At 57.6% G+C, this 18,332-nt stretch overlaps 1 protein-coding gene across 3 annotated transcripts in view; it reads right to left on the reverse strand.

Annotated features, from left to right (window-relative positions):
- The window catches only part of FAM222A (family with sequence similarity 222 member A), a 31,736-nt gene that overhangs the window by 7,932 nt on the left and 5,472 nt on the right, over positions 1-18,332 (reverse strand). For 2 of the 3 annotated variants that reach the window (XM_040607670.1, XM_040607677.1), the window contains exon 2: positions 6,505-6,635. In XM_040607670.1, the coding sequence (XP_040463604.1) occupies positions 6,505-6,586 (82 nt within the window). In that variant the 5' untranslated portion in view covers positions 6,587-6,635. Of the gene's footprint in view, positions 1-6,504; positions 9,854-18,332 lie in introns of those variants that run through there. The other variant, XM_040607661.1, reaches the window with a different exon arrangement.

Consider the following 18,332-nt stretch of genomic DNA (forward strand, 5'->3'; position numbering starts at 1 on the left):
TCCATCCCCATCCTGCCTTGCCCCTCTTAAAGGAAAGTGCTGGTGTTGCCAGCACTGAGCTCCCGTTTGGCTCCTGCTCTGCCTCCCCAAGCCTGTGGGGCAAAAGGGCAGCAATTAGGCAGGAGTTTTAATTTACGGAGGGGCAGGAGGGGCTGGGAAGGGGAGCGATGCTGAGAGCGTCGGGCAGAGGCAGGAGGAGACACCGGGGACCTGAGCAGCCGCTCAGTGATTGGTGTGCCAATGGCTCTTATTAAACAATAATAATGCCGCAGCCTCCAAATGAATTAAGCTCTGCAAGAGCTGAGTGCTTATCCCCTGGCTTTGGGACCAGGTTCCCTCTTCCCCTCGCAGCAAGGAGATCCCAATGTCTTTGAAGCTTCAAAAAGTGTCAAAAATCCCCTTTTTCTCTGCCTGCAATACTGGGAGCAGACTTTGGAAGAGCTAAAGCCTAAATATTTGCAAAACACTTGGAGGAAACCTCAATATTTGGAAAACACTTGGAAGAAACCTCAATATTTAGAAAACATTTGGAAGAAAACAAACAAAATCTGGTATATTTCATGAATCAATGAAGTCCTTGAAGTACGGGTCCCAGCCCCAGGCGGCAAAGCTGGCTGGGCAGGAACCGGCTGCCCCGGTCCCCCAGGCTGCAGCTCCAGGCAGGACCCCCCTGCCCACCCCGTGGGGCCAGAGGGCAGCGCCTGCCTGCATGGCACAGCCGGGGCTAGGCAGCAGGGTGCTGCAGCCGGTGACACCCTGCTGAGAGCGGGAAAAACCTCAGGGGGTCCTAGGTGGAGCTGGGGGGGTCACTGGGGGATGCTGTCCCAAGCATCACCCAGACCCAGGGTGACCCATGGGCAGGCACGGGGATGTGTGGCCCCCAGCCCTGGGGAGAGCAGTCATGGGTCCCACACATCCCCTGAGCTGGTTTTGGGGTGCAGGTGGGGAGAGGGGGGGGGCTGGTGCTGCCCCCCCCGGCGCCACTCGCTCTGCGCCAGGCAGGTTGGGCTGCTGTCACATTGCACCGGCTTTCCCACCCTGTGAAGTGCGGTGGTTTCTATGGTGACGGTGTCCCCAGGATGGGTGGCGCAGAGGCCACGGCATCTCGGTGGATACAGCGGGGGACCCATACACCAGTGCGGTCCCCAGCCCCCCATAAGCACAGCCCTGGCAGGGACAGTGCCCCCCATGACCAGCACCCTCAGCATCACCGCGGCTGCCCCCCAAAAGGTGGCTGCAGAGCCCCCCATTGCAGGACCAGTGGAGCCAGGACAAAAGCATCCTCCAGCAGAGCATCCTTGGCATGAGGAGCCGAGAGACGAACGCGCCCCGGCTTCGGGGGCTTAAATTAAAACCAACTACAGAAATAATAGCGGGAGAAATCCATCTGAATAACCGTAGGTGGCAAACCCCGCGCGGCAGCCGCACAGGAGCCGTAATCTGCAAAGACAACAAAATTCATGACAAAGCACAAAGGGAAGCGCCGGGCTTCGCCGTCCCCAGATATTCATCCGTTAACACGTTCCCTTTTTAGGCTGACATGTCATTTCAGACGGACCTTTTTTCCTCCCCTTTCTTCTCCCCCTCAATGGCGCGCGGCTCTGCCGAGGCGGCTGCTGAATTGGATCACCTCAGGGCGAGCACTTTATTATCTGCAGTCAAAGCGTCACCACAAATACCCGTCTACACACACACGTGTCACTTCCCATTTGTCTCCTCCACGAGGTATTAGCGCCGTGCGCCGCCGTGCACCGTGCCACCGTGTCCACCAGCACAGCAAAGGCAAACGGCGCCAGGCGGGAGGTGCGTGGGGAGGGCGGCATTGAGGCCAGGAGGATGCCATCGTGCCACCCCACTGGTGCCCCGATGCCACCCGGATGTCACCCCCATGCCAACCCCAATGCCATCCCAATGCCACCTTGATACCATACCAATGTCATCCCAGCGCGACCCAAACATTGTCCCAATGCCATCCTGACACTAGCCCTGCGCCACTCCAATACTGCCCCCATGCCACCCTTATGACACCCAGATGCCACCCCAACACCATCACAATGCTGCCCCAATGTCACTTATATGCCACCCAACACTGCCCCAGCACAGTCATTACACCACCCTGAAGCCACCCCAATGCAATCCCCACGCCATCACGACGCCATCCTGAGCCTGTCCCAGTGCCATTCCAGTGCCACCCCAATGCGGCCCCAATGTCATCCCAGTGCCACCCCAACGGCACCCAACACTGCCCAAGCACAGCCCTGATGCCACCCCGATGTCACTCCACCATGCAACTGCTGAGGGGACCCCAGGACTGGGAGGGACCCCACCGCAGCCAGCAGCCCTGCAGATCACCCCAGCCCCTCTGCGAATTAGTATTTGAATCGTTTTAAGGCACAGGCTTTGCACGCTGAGCGCCGCTGCCAGCACCCATGGCACCCCGTCCCTGCTGAGGGGAGCAGGGTGGGCACCCCCGGCGCAGGCTGTGGGGAGCGGGTACCCCATCCCCAGGTCTGCAGCCCCGCCAGTGCCCGGGAACCTGCTCCGTGGCCAATGGACCGGTGCGGCTCTGGAAAGTTTGGAAACAAACAAAAACCCCCTCTTGTGCTGGGGCACGACCAGCGAAGACCACCCAAAGACCAGGGCTCTGAGCAGCCCCCCTGCCCATCCATCCCCACCATGCACATGACCGATGGAAAAGTGGTTTTGCAGCATTTCCTGGCAGGGAAAGTGCAAGTCAACAGCACATTTTGGGCATGGCAGTTAATTGAACTCCTTTTTATGGCACTTATATAAATACACAGACCCATCATTAACCGATCCCTTCCAGAAACTGAAAATGAAAGAATTAATCTTATTTCACTCATGTGTAACCCCTCATGAAATTAAAATGATATTTTATGGGTGTGTACAAAAGCAGCGCCTTGCTGCAGCTACTTTAATGAAAATGCCCTTGGAATAAGTAGAATTGGGTAACGAGAAGCCATTAAACAGGGCTTTATCCCATATGCAATTAAACAGTTTTATCACTGATGAGAGTCCCCATGGGTGAGCGGGGAGAGGTGTGGGTGACCCTGAAGCCGGATCTCTGGCACTCTGCTGCTCTCTAAGCCCCAGCCACCACCTCTCATTAGTGTTTTAATAACCCAGCCGGAGCCCTGGGAGGGCTGATGCCACCTCCCTAAGAGCCATTTCTTACAGCATCCCCACGGGTCCGAGGTGCGCGGTCCCATGGGACGCCCGGCACGAGGCCAGACGGATGCGCACGGTGAGAGGCGGCGGCTGATGCTTGCATGGTGAAAGCACAGAGGGAGCGCAGGGAGCCCCCCGTAACACCCAGCTCCATACGGATCCCACCCTCTTACCAGAGCACGCATCCTGCACCTCCAGCCGCACACCCAGCCCCAGGCTGCCGGCAGAGCAGTGCCGGCTGAAGGAGGGCACACAGAAAGTAACATTTAATTAAATATAAGCCACTGCTACATTATTGCAGAGAGCAAGAGCAGCATAGAGTTTGGCCAAGCCGAGAGTGGTATTATTTGATTTATAATTTAAATAAAGCTCAGGATTCCTGTAATGCGCACAGAATAAAATCAAAAGGGACCAGGCTGCTGGAGTTAATTGGACGTGATATTTTCCTGAGGATGCTGCTTCTCCACAGGCTCCTGCTCCTCGGCTGGAGACGGGCAGACGCAGGCAGGACTGGCAGGGCTCCGGGCACCCTCCTGCTGCCTCCTGCATCCTCCTCGAGGATGCAACGCTGTCATGCCAGGCTGGTGCTCGCGGTACAGCCCTGGGATTACTGGCAAGGGAAACTGGCTGCTGCCATGAGCTGCTGACAGCGAGCACCGCGGCAAAGTCACCTACAGCATTTTACAGGATGGATTTTGTGGGATGCACCGAGCCTGCTGGGATGCAGCTGCACCAGCGTGTGGGGCACCAAGATGAGGGGGACAGTAATTAGCAGGAGAGCCAAGGGGTAGAACCAGGGGGCGAAGGCGCTGGGGCCGGCAGCTCCCAGCACGGGCAAGAAAATTAGTCAGCTCACCTTTTACGTGAAATTAATACAAAAATTAATCAGCGGCGTGGGCAGGATAATAGGATTTCACAGTGGTGCCGGGCCAGACGGCCAATGTGCCGAGAGCCAGACTCATTTAATATCGACAGAAACAATGCCAGAGGACAGAAATAAGACCCATAAAGATAATTACTGAGATACTCAGGAGCAAATTAAGTAATCAGAGGCACTTCTAAATTGTGCCTCATTTTAAGAGAATACTATCTTTGTCGATTACCTACACAGGCGTTTAGGAGGTGGCAGGAGGCTCGGCCCCGCGCGCCAGCTCGCCGGCCCCTCTGCACCGTGCTTACCGCAGGTGCCATAAATAAAGAAGAGCAAATCGTATTCCAAACCAGATGCGTGGCCCTGGATGTCACCTGCAATTTAATTTGCACTAGCAGGAGGCAGAGAGGAACGAGACGTGCTGGATTTGCCCATAATGAGCGGAAACATACGGGCAGCTAAACTTTGATTAAGGTGACCTGGTTGGTGGCGGCTGGTGGCGAGCACGGGGGTCTGGCTGGGCAGCTCGGCCACCAGCACGCACCACCCCAGGTGGGGGACAAGCCTCAGAAATCTCAGGCGAGCGTGGTCCTGCCTGGAGGGATGGGGTGCTCTCAGCCAAAACCCCTGGTACTCTGGTCCCCCGTACCTGCCGGGGTCTGGCTTGGGGTCAGACCTCTGCAAACTGCCCTCCTCCCACCGGCACAGCTCCAGGACCCTCTGGTACCCCAGGGCTGGGACCTCCCAGGGTGCAGGTGGCTGCATCCAAGAGCAGCTCTCCCCACTGATGGGTGCCTTGCCCTGTAGCAAAACCATGTACAGGGCTCCTGCTCCCCGAATCTCCTTATTTTAGCATTGTCTGTGTGGGGCAGGAAAGGCTGGGAAGCACCAACCCTGGGAAGCACCAGACCCTGGCAGGAGGATGCTCAGGGACCCCATCCCCAGGGTGCTACTCCTCAGCATCCCCACGATGCTGCTCCTCAGCATCCCCATGAGCAGAGTCTCAGGTTTCTGGCTCCGAGCCGAGGAATGCTGCGGGGATGGGCAGACATATCGTGACCTCAGCATCACACCAGGCTTGACACAGAGATGCCCAGTGCCAAATGCCTCCGGTCTCCAGAAACCCCTGCCAGGCTCAGCCTGCCCACGGGTCTCAGACCGTGTGGGCCTGGCTGAGCTAATTAGCCCGTGGCAATGAGGCACACCGGGAGCTGGCCCCTGCTCCCCTCGCGCCAGCCCTGCGCCGCTGCACACTGCTCAGGCATGACGGATTAGGAATAATTTTACAAGAGCAACATCCGTTTTCCTTCCAGAGACTAATAAGAAGGAGACCCGAGCGGCACCGCGAGCTCCGATGCAGCACAAGCACACGGGGGTCCATGCATACCCCCACCACCACCTTTGCAGACTCACCAAGACCCCGAGAGCTGACATCCTGATGGATGCTTGGGGGCAAAGAGCTCAGGAAGCACCGATCCCACCTGCCCTTGCGATCGCAGATGCACACACAAGTGCTTCCCCGCTTGCAACGCTGGGATGCACGGGCGCCCATCACCCTGCCTCTGGCTTGGGTGCCCGGCTCCCTGCAGCCGTGCCATGCTGGAGCTTGGGGAGCTTCAGCCGAAAAATAACCCTCCTGGCTGGCAGTGAGCATCGCTGGAGCAATGCCTGGGGCCCCCAGGGTGGCCAAGCATCACCCAAACCCCGTGCCTGGCTCCCTCGGCTGTGTCGGGGTGCCCAGGTAGAGAGAAAAAAACATCTCTGGGAAAATACAGATCATTAAACAAATGCCCGGGGGCTGTCACAGACTAACAAGCAGAGCTTTAGCAGCTGATTTGTCTTCAGTCGGCAATGTTTAAAAATCCAACTGAGACCAGCAGAAAAATATCCACTCCCCTCTTTAAAACACACATTCATCACTTGAGAATCTTAATGCGTCTTTCCCAGCCGGGGAGGTCAAACACGCCTGCCTAAAGCAGGCTCATTAAATATACATTTAATCACGGTTTGGATTGAGAGACAAAGGCTGGGAGAGACAGGTGCTTTACTGGAGTGACCTTTTGGATCCCATTTTAATGTAACTAGTTTACAGCTTATCTGAAAGGCCAGCTCCTGGGGAAGGCGAGCTGCTGCAAAACGGAGAAAGTAATTAGGGGGGGAAGGGCCGGGGGAGGTTTGTGGGGCCGCGGAGCAGGCGACAGCAGCATCCTCTGCCGCCACCGAGCTTCCCAGACAGCTCTGCAACATTTTCTGAAGTTCGACTTATCAACCAGAGCAACCCAATTTAATTTGCTTATCTTGTCTCCTTCCTCCCCCTCCCCTCCCTGCTTCTCCTGCTCTTTTTAATTATCGGTTAAATAAATGTCTTTTTCAATAAGGGAAGCAGCATCAAAGCAGGCGCACCAACCCCCACCCACCAACCCCCCCCGCCCCTGGGCACTTACACTTGCGCGGCTCCAGCGCCTTGTTGGGGCAGGCGAGGTGCTGGGCTGGGGGGTTCTGGGTCCTCTGCAGGCAGGCCAGCATGATCTGGGTCTCCCGGCGGGCAGTGCCGCCCCCACCGCTGGCCCGTGTCCTGCCGAGAGAAGAGACACGCTGGTCAGGCAAGGAGACCTGCCCGCACCGCTGCCCACCACCCTTCTGCCCACCCAGCCGCTCTCTGGGCAGAGGAGCTGGAGGCAGGAGCTCCTGGCGCCGACCATGGGCACGCACGCTGCTCAGAGCTTTTTGCTCCTTTGGTGATAAATAAATAACTCTGAAAGCCTTAAATATGAATGGATATAAAATAAATATGAAGGTCTCCGTGGGTGATTTGCACTCCTTGCAAAGCTTTCCATCCTTCCTGCCAGGAATAGGGCAAAGCCAGGGCATCCCCCCGGCACCGCGCTCCTGGCAGTGCCAGACCAGCCTGCTGGCGTGCCAGCCAGCACCTCCCGGCACCGAGCAACCCTGCCGGCTCCGGCCAAGGCTGGGGAAAGATGGCGTTAAAATCCCGCTCAGGGTCCTGGGATCTGTCGCCAGCTCCCAGCTGGCATCAAAATCTGCTCAACAAAAGCTGGAGGGGTCAGGCCAAAGTCATCACCACCACCACTCTGCTAATTGTACATCCTTCATGAGCCACCGCGGAGGGCATGAATTATAACCAGTTGCTGCTGACACCCTCCCACTGCTCCGGCTGGCGCGGGGAGTGATATTGCTGCTTGGAGAGGGCAGGGAGACGTGGGCAGGAGCAGCAGAAAAGCAGGCAGCGGTGCCTGTCCTCCAGCATCGCAGCTTCTGAGCCACCACTCTCCTGGCTGAACATCTACTGATGGCTGGGGGTCACGGCTGGGGGTCACGGCTGGGTGTCATGGCCGGGTACATCACTTCACCTGCTCCGTCATGGGGGAATCGTGCCCTCCTGCAGCTCTCCGTGATGTTTTCCACATGCCCTGGTGCTGGAGAGAGGTGCTGGGCTGGCAGGGAGCTGTGTGGTGGCCTTGGGCACACGTTGGCACAGCTGTGACCATCACCTGCTGGGCAGCGGAGCAGAGATGGATGCTCCCTGAGCTATGCCTGATGCTCTCCTTGCTCCACTGGTTTAAACATCACCCAGAAACACACCTTCACAGCCACCACGGGTGCACAGCCAACGGTACCCACGTGCTGGCCGCTGGCTCTCACCCCATGCCCACCTCCACCGGGCACAGGGGTCCCAGGCTCTGGGCTCGTCCCCTGGCTGACAGCCGGTGGTGGCGGTGGGACCCACACGGGGTGTCCGTGCCGTGGCTGCGCTCTGCCCGAGGATCTCGCCCCGTGCCCCCCCATGCTGCAAACTGGGGTAAGGGAGAGAGAGACTCATTTGCGAAAGGTGTGAGGAGCAGGAGGGGAGGAGGAAGTCATCTAATACCAAGCAGGTGTCTGGAGAACCCAAATTGTGCTGTTTTCTCCTAATAATGAAGTATTCATGAGTAAAAGCCTTTTTCACTACTTTCTTAAGACACTAATTTCACAACAAGCGCCTTGTTACCATGCAATTATTCCAATCGTGCATTTCTCCCAGATTCCATCTGTCCTCATGCTCTCTAAATGAAAGACAATCATGTAACCACCTTTCATTATTCACTATTTTACTTTCAGCAAAGGTACCCTGAAAGAAATGATTTCCTCTGAAAGGGACTTTTATTCAGTTTCAAAACCAATTTTCTCCTATTACTGTCTTAAAAAAAAAAAAAAGAAGGGGGGCAGGGAGGTGTTTTTATTTCATGCATTACATATCCTTTGTTAACGCAGCTCGCAGTAAAAGCAGCCATATCCATTTTCTGGCTTCGATTTCTGGTAATTTTAAAATATGCCATTACAATCAGGCAGAAATTATACAGTTTGAAAAGAGAATGAAGTGCTTCTTATTCAGAGGCTGAGCGCACTTGACTGCCAGGGAGCTCGGCTCTCCCCGCCGGGACTCAGGGTGCGTTACGCAGCCCTGCTCCCCCTGCGCCTTTGCTTCCCCTGCACGTGCCCACCGCTGCCTCCGCACCGGGGAGATGCTGTGCTGACCCCATCCCCACAGGGGGGACCCAGGTCGGGGCACCCATGGCCATGCAGGGGATGGCTGCACTGGCTCCCACTCTACCTGAGCCTCAACTAGGCAGTGACCTCGGGGCTGGCATCCCGCCGGGTGTCACCATCTGGCCGATTAGCGGGCGGATGTCACCTCCTCCCCTGCGGCAAGGCCAACTCCGTGCTGGGATGCTGCCCCATGTCCCTGCTGGGCACAGGCTTTGTGGGTGGCTCGCGCTGCTGATGGATGCACATCAGGTCCTTGCTGATCCCCGGGGAAAGTGGGGCTGAGAGCAAGGAGAAAGCCCCCATAGGGCAGGATGCGGCCACCGGCAGGGCACCAAACATGAGTGCCAACGGGGGGCTGGGCAAGAATGCAGCCTGAGCCCCCGGGGAAGGGGGGGATGCTGGTGGCCGCTCACAGGAGCTGTAGTCGCCTTTGGCCCTTGGGGCCTAGCCATGCAAGTCCCCGGGGGACATCCCCATGATGGCACAGGTGCTCTCCACACCAGTGCCCTCTGTGCCCTGCCACACAACCAGGCACAGCCCAGCACCCTCCCGGAGCCATCCTGACCTCAGCCATGCACAGCAGGAGCATCATCGGCATCAGCCGGCAGGGATGCGGGAGCCATATGCCAAACTAAATAAAGCCACCGGTTAATTCAGACCCCGGTTTTGCCCCCATCTCCCAGCATCATGCAGTGGAGACAATTTTTCCGACAGCTATGTTGCGCTTCAGCCCACCTCAGCCATGCTTTGTAACCACAAGGGCCCCGGCACCGCATGCACCGCAATAACGTCCCTCCATCCTGGCACCCTGCCAGGCACCCCCAGAGCACCCGAAGGCGAGAGGGTGGGCGCCGGCACAATGGGCATCTGTGCCGCGGTGGCATTTCGTTAATGCTGCTCAGAAAAGCCCCTGAATCAGCTGATGGGAATTGGGCGCTGGGCTGTCCGAATGCTTAGCGCCAGCTTAGTTAGCTCCATCTGCATTTGAACTAATTCCAATCAGCAGGATCCGATTTAGTTCAAGCTGCTCTGGCTCTTTCGTGGCAGGAAAGACAACACTCAGCAGTTTTGCTGAACCACCCCCCCAGTTTGTGTGGCCTCGATGGCCCCGCTGCCACCCGGCCAGCGGCACAGCCGGCACCGTGGCACATGGCAAGAGCATCCCACTCTCGGGGATGCTAGGAGCAGGGTCCCTCAGGAACCCCAAGTCTGCATCCCACAGCACCACTCCCCAGCCCTTGCATCACCCCCCTCCACCCTTCCCCAGCCCCTCTCCGACCGCTCCTTCCCGGCCCCCACCCTGGGCCAGCTAATTTCGAAGCCCTATCTCTACATCACACTATTTATAAGCCCAAGGTCTTTGTGACTTTAATAATAATTAAAAAAAATAATAAAATACCCTCTCTGTCTAAAGCCCCAGTGACGGGAGGGTTTGGCACCTCCTCTGACATCAGCGGCTGATAAGTCGGGCTTATCTCCTCCGAGAGCCCCGTGAAGGTCCCTCCGGCGAGATAAGGCCAGCGCAGCTGTCGATAGAGGCTTTCGCAGGCGAGGATTTAGATAAAAGAATATGTGATGGGGGTGGGGGGGGAAGGGAACATTTAAAGTCTCAGCCTGAACTGGGTCTGTGCTGCTGGCTGGACAGTGCGAGGGCAGAGGGGAGGGCAGGAGCAGCCCTCCGGCTGGGAAAAGTAAGGAACAAGGTCTCTGTCACCACCCAGGCTTGGGTGCAAGGTGAGCATCCTTCCCCGGGTGTTATCAGGGTGGCCTGGGGTGCAAGCCCAAAACAAGGGAGTTTTCTAGGTTAGGAGATGAAGCAGGGCAGGAACACAGATGCTGCAAAGCTGTTTGAGTCATGCCGCCATGTCTCCCTCCCGGCTGTTAAAAGACAGCGCAGGGTTTGGCACAGGGAGAGGAGGTGACCGGGTCACCCCAGCTAGAAAAGGCACAAGAGGTTTCTGACAGCGCCGGCCGGGCGGTGTGGGAGCAAGGCTGAGGCTGGCAGCCACCCTCACAAGCTGGCAGCACTGATAAATGAAGCAAAAACCCTCACTGGTCCCTGGGGTGCTGAGTATCTGTGGTGCCAGGGCTACCTGCCGCGACCGGGGACACCCTGGTCCCTCATCCCTCTATGCTCAGATGGAGGAGAAACCCCCGGCTCCCCTTCCCCACAGCCCTGGGGACATGGGTGCTACCTCCACAGCATCCCCAGCACGGCCACTGCCACCGCCCCACAGACACTGGCTTCCCATCAGACGGCATCCCTCCTGCACGGGTGAGGCGGTGCTGGAGGAGGAAGGCTTCCCTTCTGCACACCCCAAAGGTGATGCGGGTGCACACCCCACCAGGGATGCAGGTGCACACCCCAAAGGTGATGTGGGCACACATCCCAAAGGCTTCCTCTCTGCACCTCGGGGATAGGTGCCCATCCCATCCCAGGGCAAGCGGGATTTTGGCTGGTGCTGCCGGCTGGCACCACGGTGGTGCAGGCAGCTGCCGTGCCAGCTCATGCCCATCTCCCACCCAGCAGCAGATTTATGGTCCCCAGCTGAGGTGGTGGAGGGGACACGGCACTCGGCAAGCGACACCACAGCTCCGTCCTGCAACAGGCGAGCGCGGGAAAGGTCACCCCGCTGTAAATCACTGGGAGCACCAGATAAAATAAAGCAGAAAGTTGACGCCACTGTGCCGAGGGCTGCAATAAAGCACGGCACGGTGCCGCCGGCCGCACCGCGACCTTCCCCTCGCCCGGCCGCTGCTCCATCGCACCCGGCTAATCCGCTCCCCTCCATGCGCTCCAGCCCCAGGCCTTTCAGGGGGCCCTGTTAATAATTAAATGTTAATCTAAAAAGCAATTTTAGCTGCAGTGCTGCAGATCTGGTTAGAGATTACATTAGCATGTAAGAGTCAAGGGTAATTTTCTCTAACCCCTCTTGTGATCTTTAAAACCCGCAGATCTTAAAGCAACACCAGCTCCTCTGATTAAAATTGGAAGCTGGGGTTTGCAACAGATAATGATGCTGGAAGTGATTATTTTGCTGCGGGGGAGTGGGGGCCTGTCTGTGGGAGTGACCCACACCGGCTTAGCGGCTGCTCCCGGCCCGTGCCCTGCGGAGATGCAGGGAAGGAGCCCAGGACCCAGCTGGCACCAAGCAGAGCTGTGCCCTCAGCTTCAGAGTCCGACCCCCGCAGATGGACCCCACTGCACACCACGGGGATCTCTCGTCCTCCAGTTTCTCCACCTTGTCCCACCCTGTGAGATGGAGCTTGCAAGGGAGAACCCCAGGGAGGAGAGGGTGCACATCCCAAAGGCAACGTGGGTGCACACCCCACCAGGGATGCAAGTGCACATCCCAAAGGCAATGCAAGCGCCCAAGCCTCTCTTGAGGACACTGTGCATGGGGACAGGACAGTCCCCTCCAGCACTAGGGACACCACAAGACACGCGGCAACAGGCAGGACCGGATACTGCCCATGCCCCCATCTCAGCCCCAGCTTGAGGGGCAGCTGCTGCCCCAACATGGTGAGCATCCCCATCTCCCACTTCCCTGGAGCCTGCCTTTGCTTATGGAGGAGACATTTTGCTGTCCCACTGCTAGAGGGATGGTGCGTTTTCAAGGCTGCTGTAACACCAAGATGGCACTGAGCTCACCAGCCGTGGCACACTGCCAAGGATGGAGCGGCACTGCCACGCCGGGACCTGGACAGAGCATCCCCTCACTGCTGGTACCTTAAGGCAGCAACCTTTCCACCCAGAGCCGAGGTTTCTCCTCCCACAACGGCTCCAAGAAGCAGCCCCTTAGGCCGTTCAAGAAAATCAACATCAAAAAATACCCGAAGAGCGGGGCCAGGGAGGCTGGGGCAAGGGCACAGCTGCCACAGCCCAGAGCAGAGGGGACAAGCAAATTGCCTCCCACCCGGTCCAAATGACCCAATGAAGAAATAAGGTATCAGACGTGTCCATAAAGATGGAATTAAAAAAAACAATTTGAGTGCTGTTGAGCATTTGCAGACATCCTCGTGCAGGGCTCGGGCAGCCTGGTTAAATTTATGTGTCAGCTTTAAGGAGGCCTCTCATCAAATGAGCTATTTTGGGCAGAGATTAAAGATCTATTTTAGCTGCGGGCGGGAACAGCTCTCGAACAGGTTAATAATGATTCTGGAAACCCAAGTGTCTCCAGCACCCTGGGGCAGGGCAGCCGGAGCCCTGGGCAGCATTGGGGGGTCCCTAAAAGTCCCTGAGCTGGGAGGGTGGGTGATGCCGGTGCAGCATCCCCCCTGACCCGCTGCCATCCTGCTGGGGAGGGAGAAACCCTCATGCTGCTGCTGGGCGAGGAGCGGCTGTGGTGCTGAGCAGGCGTGGGTAATTGGAAGTGGCAGACGCTGGCACGCTGCTGCTGAGAAGGTCATTACGTGGCACTGGGAACGAAATGCCAGGAGCTGGGGGGGGGGGGGGGGGGGGGCGCGGGGAGCAGCCCTGTTAACAAAGGTCAGGGCCCCGCTCGGGTGCCTTTGGGGTTTTTGGCAGAGCCCAGCTCTGCCTGCATGCACCAGGGTCCTGGCAGGGCCGGTGCTCAGCGTGTGGGCAGGATCTGCCTATACGTGTGGATCCCCTCTAATCTGGTACCCTGCAGGAGCATACCTGGTGGCAGGGACTGGGAGGCATGCTGCGCTGAGGGGGGGCGCTTTGCCCAGCCCCTCGAAGCACAACCTCTCATCCAACATGGTCACGCCATGTATCCATCCTGCAGATGGATGGAGGGGGAGAGGGGCCAGGGGGATGAACCCACCATCCCCAGCAGTGAGAGCTGGATGCTCGGGATGCTCATGGGCTTTTGGTCCCAGCCCCAGCAGAGATGCAGGATCAAACCAGCAGAAAAGCCAAACGGCTCCAGGTAGGTCGCCAGAACAGCAATTAAAACACCCCAGACCCCAATGAACCCAGAGTCCAGTCTGGAACGGGCATCCACCCCCTGGGTGCAGGCAGCACCCATGTCCCCAGCTGAGACCCAACAGATTTTGACACTGGGGAGACCAAAGCTTCCCAGCACCCACCACAGCTCCTTCTGCCCCATCCTGGGGGCTTGTCTGCCCTGTACCCTGACCGGGGGCTCCTGCGGTTATTCCGGCAGCACCGCGGTGCCCAGGCTGCCCAGCCACCCGTCCGGCTGCACCGTGCATGGCAGCCAGGCGCATGCCGCTCGGTAATTACAGCTCTGAGCGCCTGAGCTGTGAAAGAATCTGACGAAGGAATCCAGGGTAGATCGCGCTGCTGAAATTACTATAATCAAAGGCTTTCACAAAGGCTTCAAATGCAACCAATTACCCTGAAAGGCGAGGCAAGAAAGAAAACAAATTAACGTGTTTGCACAGAGCCTCCGCAGCAGCGCACACATCGCCCTGCGCCGCCCTCGACCCCGGCCGGCCGCTGCTTTCCATCCCTGGTCCTGCTCCCCATCCCCAAGTACCAACTTCCAATCTCTGGGCAGCAATTCCCCATCCCCTGGGTACCCGCTCCCCATCCTCGGGTACCAATTCCCCATCCCCGCTGCTGCTCCCCATCCCCGCATCCTGCTCCATCGCCGCTGCCCCTGCTCGCCTCGGGGTGCAGCTGCACACAAAAGGGCTCTGTGCCCATCCCTTGCCCCGCGCCCGGCCGCTGCCCCGCTGGCAGACAAAAGCCCTGCCTGTGCCGGCGGCTGGGTCCGGCGCAGGCTCGGGGGCTTGCCAGGGTGGCCTGGGGAAACCTCCCTCCCTCCTCCCCCGGCGCTGGCTGGGGTCCCCGGGTGAGGGGAGGCGCAGGGTCCTCAAAGGCGCCCATTGAGCACAGCCCCGCATCGCCTGACAGATGGGGAAGCTATTCACAGCGGGGGCCCCCCCAGCCCCCCAGCCTCGCCTCCTTAGGTTACGCTTCGTCTGGGCTGCCAGTCTGGGTGAAAAGAGGGAGGAAAAGGAAAAAATAAAAAAAATAAACTTCATTCTTTTAATATTTAACGAGAGTCCATCACCCTAAGTCTATTTTGTAATACAAAGCTCTGGAGATTTAAACCCTTCTCACCCGGAGAGATGGAAATGAATGGTGCTCTTTAATGAGCTGGTTCAGCAGAAAAGATAGATTTCTAAGATTACTGTAGGAATTCTTATAATTGATGTGTACTTTTGTAACGAGGATTATACCACCATCCGGTCAAGTAATTCTGGCTCTTCCCCCCCCTGCTTCTCCTGAGCATGCCCTGCTTTTGGGGTTCCCTGAGGGAGAGGGACTGGGGGTGAAAGCAACACAGGGGGTGGGAGAAGAAGGAAAAGCCCAAGAAAAATGAAACAGGCTTTTCTTATTTAGCCTAACGCAGCCACCGAATGGGAAAATAAGGCATCTCTCCAGATTTATATATTTGTTTTACAAAGCCCTACTTTCCCGCACTGATCCGAGGCTGGATGAGCCGCTGAATGCAGAGTAATTAAAAGGAACAGAGAACAATACCCACGCCTGCCGAAGAACGCGGAGTTTCCCTCAGATGTTTATAGCAATTGTATGAAAATGTACAAGCCGGGATGGCAAGAGATGACAGCCGCGCCGGAGCAGCCGTGATTGCGAGCTGGCTGCCTCCCCCGGCTGATTGGCATTAATTGTGCGCGTTTGCAAAGCAGAACGGAAAGTCTGACATTAGCTGCAAGCCAACATTTCTTTCTAATAGTCTTAATGATTACGACGAGAGTTGATGATCATTGTGGGGCGTTAATAGTCCGGAGAGCGGCTCTGTGGCTTCTCCTGGCGGGGATGAGAACTGGGCTGTCCTCATCCCTGTCCCCATCAGCCCTGTGCCTGCAAGGGGACATGCTCCCCAGGGTGGGCTGGGGGTGCGGCCAGATGGACTCCAGTGGTCCCACTGAGTGTCCCCAGGGACACACACACACACTGCCCATCAACCTGTAAAACTCTCTGGGAAGGACAATGGAGGGGACAGCAACCCCCTGCCCTCCCCAGGGTGCGAGCAGCTCCCACCCCATCCCCTGGCTCTGCCCCACAGGAGAGGGGTGGCTGCGGCAGGGGTAGACACCAGGAGGGAGAACGGCCCCCATCCTGAGAGCCCTCTGGGGTGTCCCCAGGGATGTCCCACGTTGGCTCTGCCCTGAGGGAAGCACTGGGCCACCCTGGTCCCATGGGTACCCCAAATGCAGCCAGGTCCCAGCAGCTCCCCCAGGCTCATCCTCACCAGGAGGGGCTGGGGGGGGGGGGGGGGGGGGGCGTGGAGCAAGAGAGGGGAGAGCAGCTGCAAATAACCCACATAAACAGCAGAGCTTGTTGTTTAAAAGCTGATGAATGAAACCTGAGTTTTCTAGACTTTTTACAAGGCTGTTTTCTGGATGTCTTTGAGCTTCACCGCGGCCCAGAGGCCCGTGGGAGGGTGGGTGGGCTGCAGAGACTGGCACAGGATGCTCTGACCACAGCTGAGCCAGAGCCAGATGTGCACAAAACCCCTCCGCAGCCCTGACCTACCCAGGTTTACACAGGAGGAAAAATCAATGGCCATCGATCCGCAATATAAAGAGAGAACGCGGCGCTGGCAGGCAGCTGGCATCTGACCGGCGCTGTGCGGAGGACACAGCTGGGGGTCACCTCGCTGGGGACCGGTGTGCCCGCTGGGGAACACGGCTCGGGGCACGGCCAGGCTGCCGGCAGCACCGACGGTCACCCTGCGTGCACCAGGCCCCTCTGGGCAGCTCTGCCAGTCCACGTGCCGTAAACCCTCGCTGCAGCAGATAGGACACATCCACGGTGTGTGGGTGGCCCTTGCCCGTGTCCTCACCGGGACACGGCCAGCACCAGCCCGGCTTCCCCCTGGCTCCCCTGAGGCCACTGCTGGGACAGGCAGACAGCTTCAGCCCAGCTCCAGCCTGTTTCAGCTTTGCATTTTTTTTTTTTTAATCCTCTGTTTGCCAAGGTATCACTCAGCTTTGGGCTTTCTGAGCTCACTAGTAATTGTTCCCAGATGAAAAGAAATAAAGACTCAGTCCCTCTCCTCCTTCCCCCCTTTTCCAAAAAAAAAAAAAAAAAAAGTCCGTAAAGAAGAGCTATAAAAATGGCTTGTTATCTCACCTAGTGAAGCTCAGACTGTATGTTATTGCTAATTGGGTATAACATCCTTGTCTTGTTCTGCTCTCTGAAGCTAAATCAAGAAAGCACCATTGCTGCGAACTAATTATATCTCTGGACTGCAGACTCCAGCTTGTCTTCCCCTTTATTGAGTTAAAAAATGGTCACTAACCTTAATCTCTCATATTCCCAAGCATCAGAGCTGCTGAAAAACCACCACTTCCACCTGCATCCCAGTCTATGCTGAGAAAGATGGAGCACGTGGCCGGGCAGAGGCTTTGTGCTGCTCCGGGACCCAGCCCCACGTGTCAGCCCAGAGGTGCTCACCCCTGCAGCACCCCACGGTGCCGGCGTGCACCGGGACCACCACAGATGCTGCCTGGATCCCTGCACCATCGAGCCTTTATCATATGCAGCTCAGATGCTTTCCGTGCCACACAAGCAGCCACTGCTGCTTCTCCACCTCTCCTTACCGGGAAGTTTAAGCTCCTTTCATTACAATGTTTCTAAAATCTGAACCCTGGGCAGCATTCCCTCGGCCCAAGCTTGGCAGATGTGAGCACCTGGGTCACACGCGCCCAAACCACGGGGAGTGGATGCTGCTCCAGCTCATCCACATCAGCTCCCAGTCCCAGCCCAGGATGGAGCCCGACAGTCCTGTACACGCTGGTGCTCACCCACAGGTCCCCCAGAGGAGCAAGGACACCGCGGCCACCCTGCTGCACCACCACAGGCGGCTACAGCCAAAGTGCTCCGGTTACTGGTGAGGTGCAGCTGCATGCTACGGCACTGCTGCCATGGCACAGACCCCAGCAGCACCAGGTCACCACGAAAAGAGAGCGGATAACCGGACCCCCAAAAGCAGTGGGTGCTTTGGCACCACAGCCATGTGGGACAGCCCCACCCTGGTGCCTCCCTGGCACCACAGCCGTGTGGGACAGCCCCATCCCGGTGCCTCACTCAGCACCGGCTGTGTGGGATGGGAGATATAAGCAGAAATGCAAAGCTGTGGGTCGGAAACCAAAGGGTGATGCCACCAAGCTCAGCACCGAGCCCAGCTCCCTCCCCCTGCCCAGGAGGACCGGTGCAGATGGTGTTACTTTCCAAAGGGAAAGCCAAGCTCCGGTTCTCCTTGCGAGCCAAGAGCATCCCTTAAAAAATTGATACTTCCCTGACTATTAATTAACCTGAACCACTTAAAACCGCCTTCAATTTGTCAGGTTTAACTGCCAGCTCTTCTCAGTAAATCAAGCGTCGCGTGCAGACGGAGGCTGCGCGTGCGAAGGGAGCAGGCAGCAAGCGGAGCGCGCAGGGCACCCTGCGCCATGCTCACCATCCCATCCCCTGAGAGCACTGACGATGATATTCCTGCCCCGAAATTAGCCAGGACGCGATATTAAACATGACGGCTGGGCAGGCAGGCAGGAGCAGGCAGGTGAGGAGCACCCCACGCTGCTGCACTCCCGTCTCCCCCCATGGCACCCCCGTCGTGTAACCAAGGCCAAATTCGAAAGCAATATGAATATTCATCTCTGGCGGTGCAATCTCCCCACTGCAGGGTATTAAGGCTTTATTACTGTGTGTTACCAGTGATACTAAGCCAGCCCTTGCTCTAGCCTGGAGCACGGC

The sequence above is a fragment of the Falco naumanni genome, chromosome 1, assembly GCF_017639655.2.
Source record: "Falco naumanni isolate bFalNau1 chromosome 1, bFalNau1.pat, whole genome shotgun sequence".
Taxonomy (NCBI): Eukaryota; Metazoa; Chordata; class Aves; order Falconiformes; family Falconidae; genus Falco; species Falco naumanni.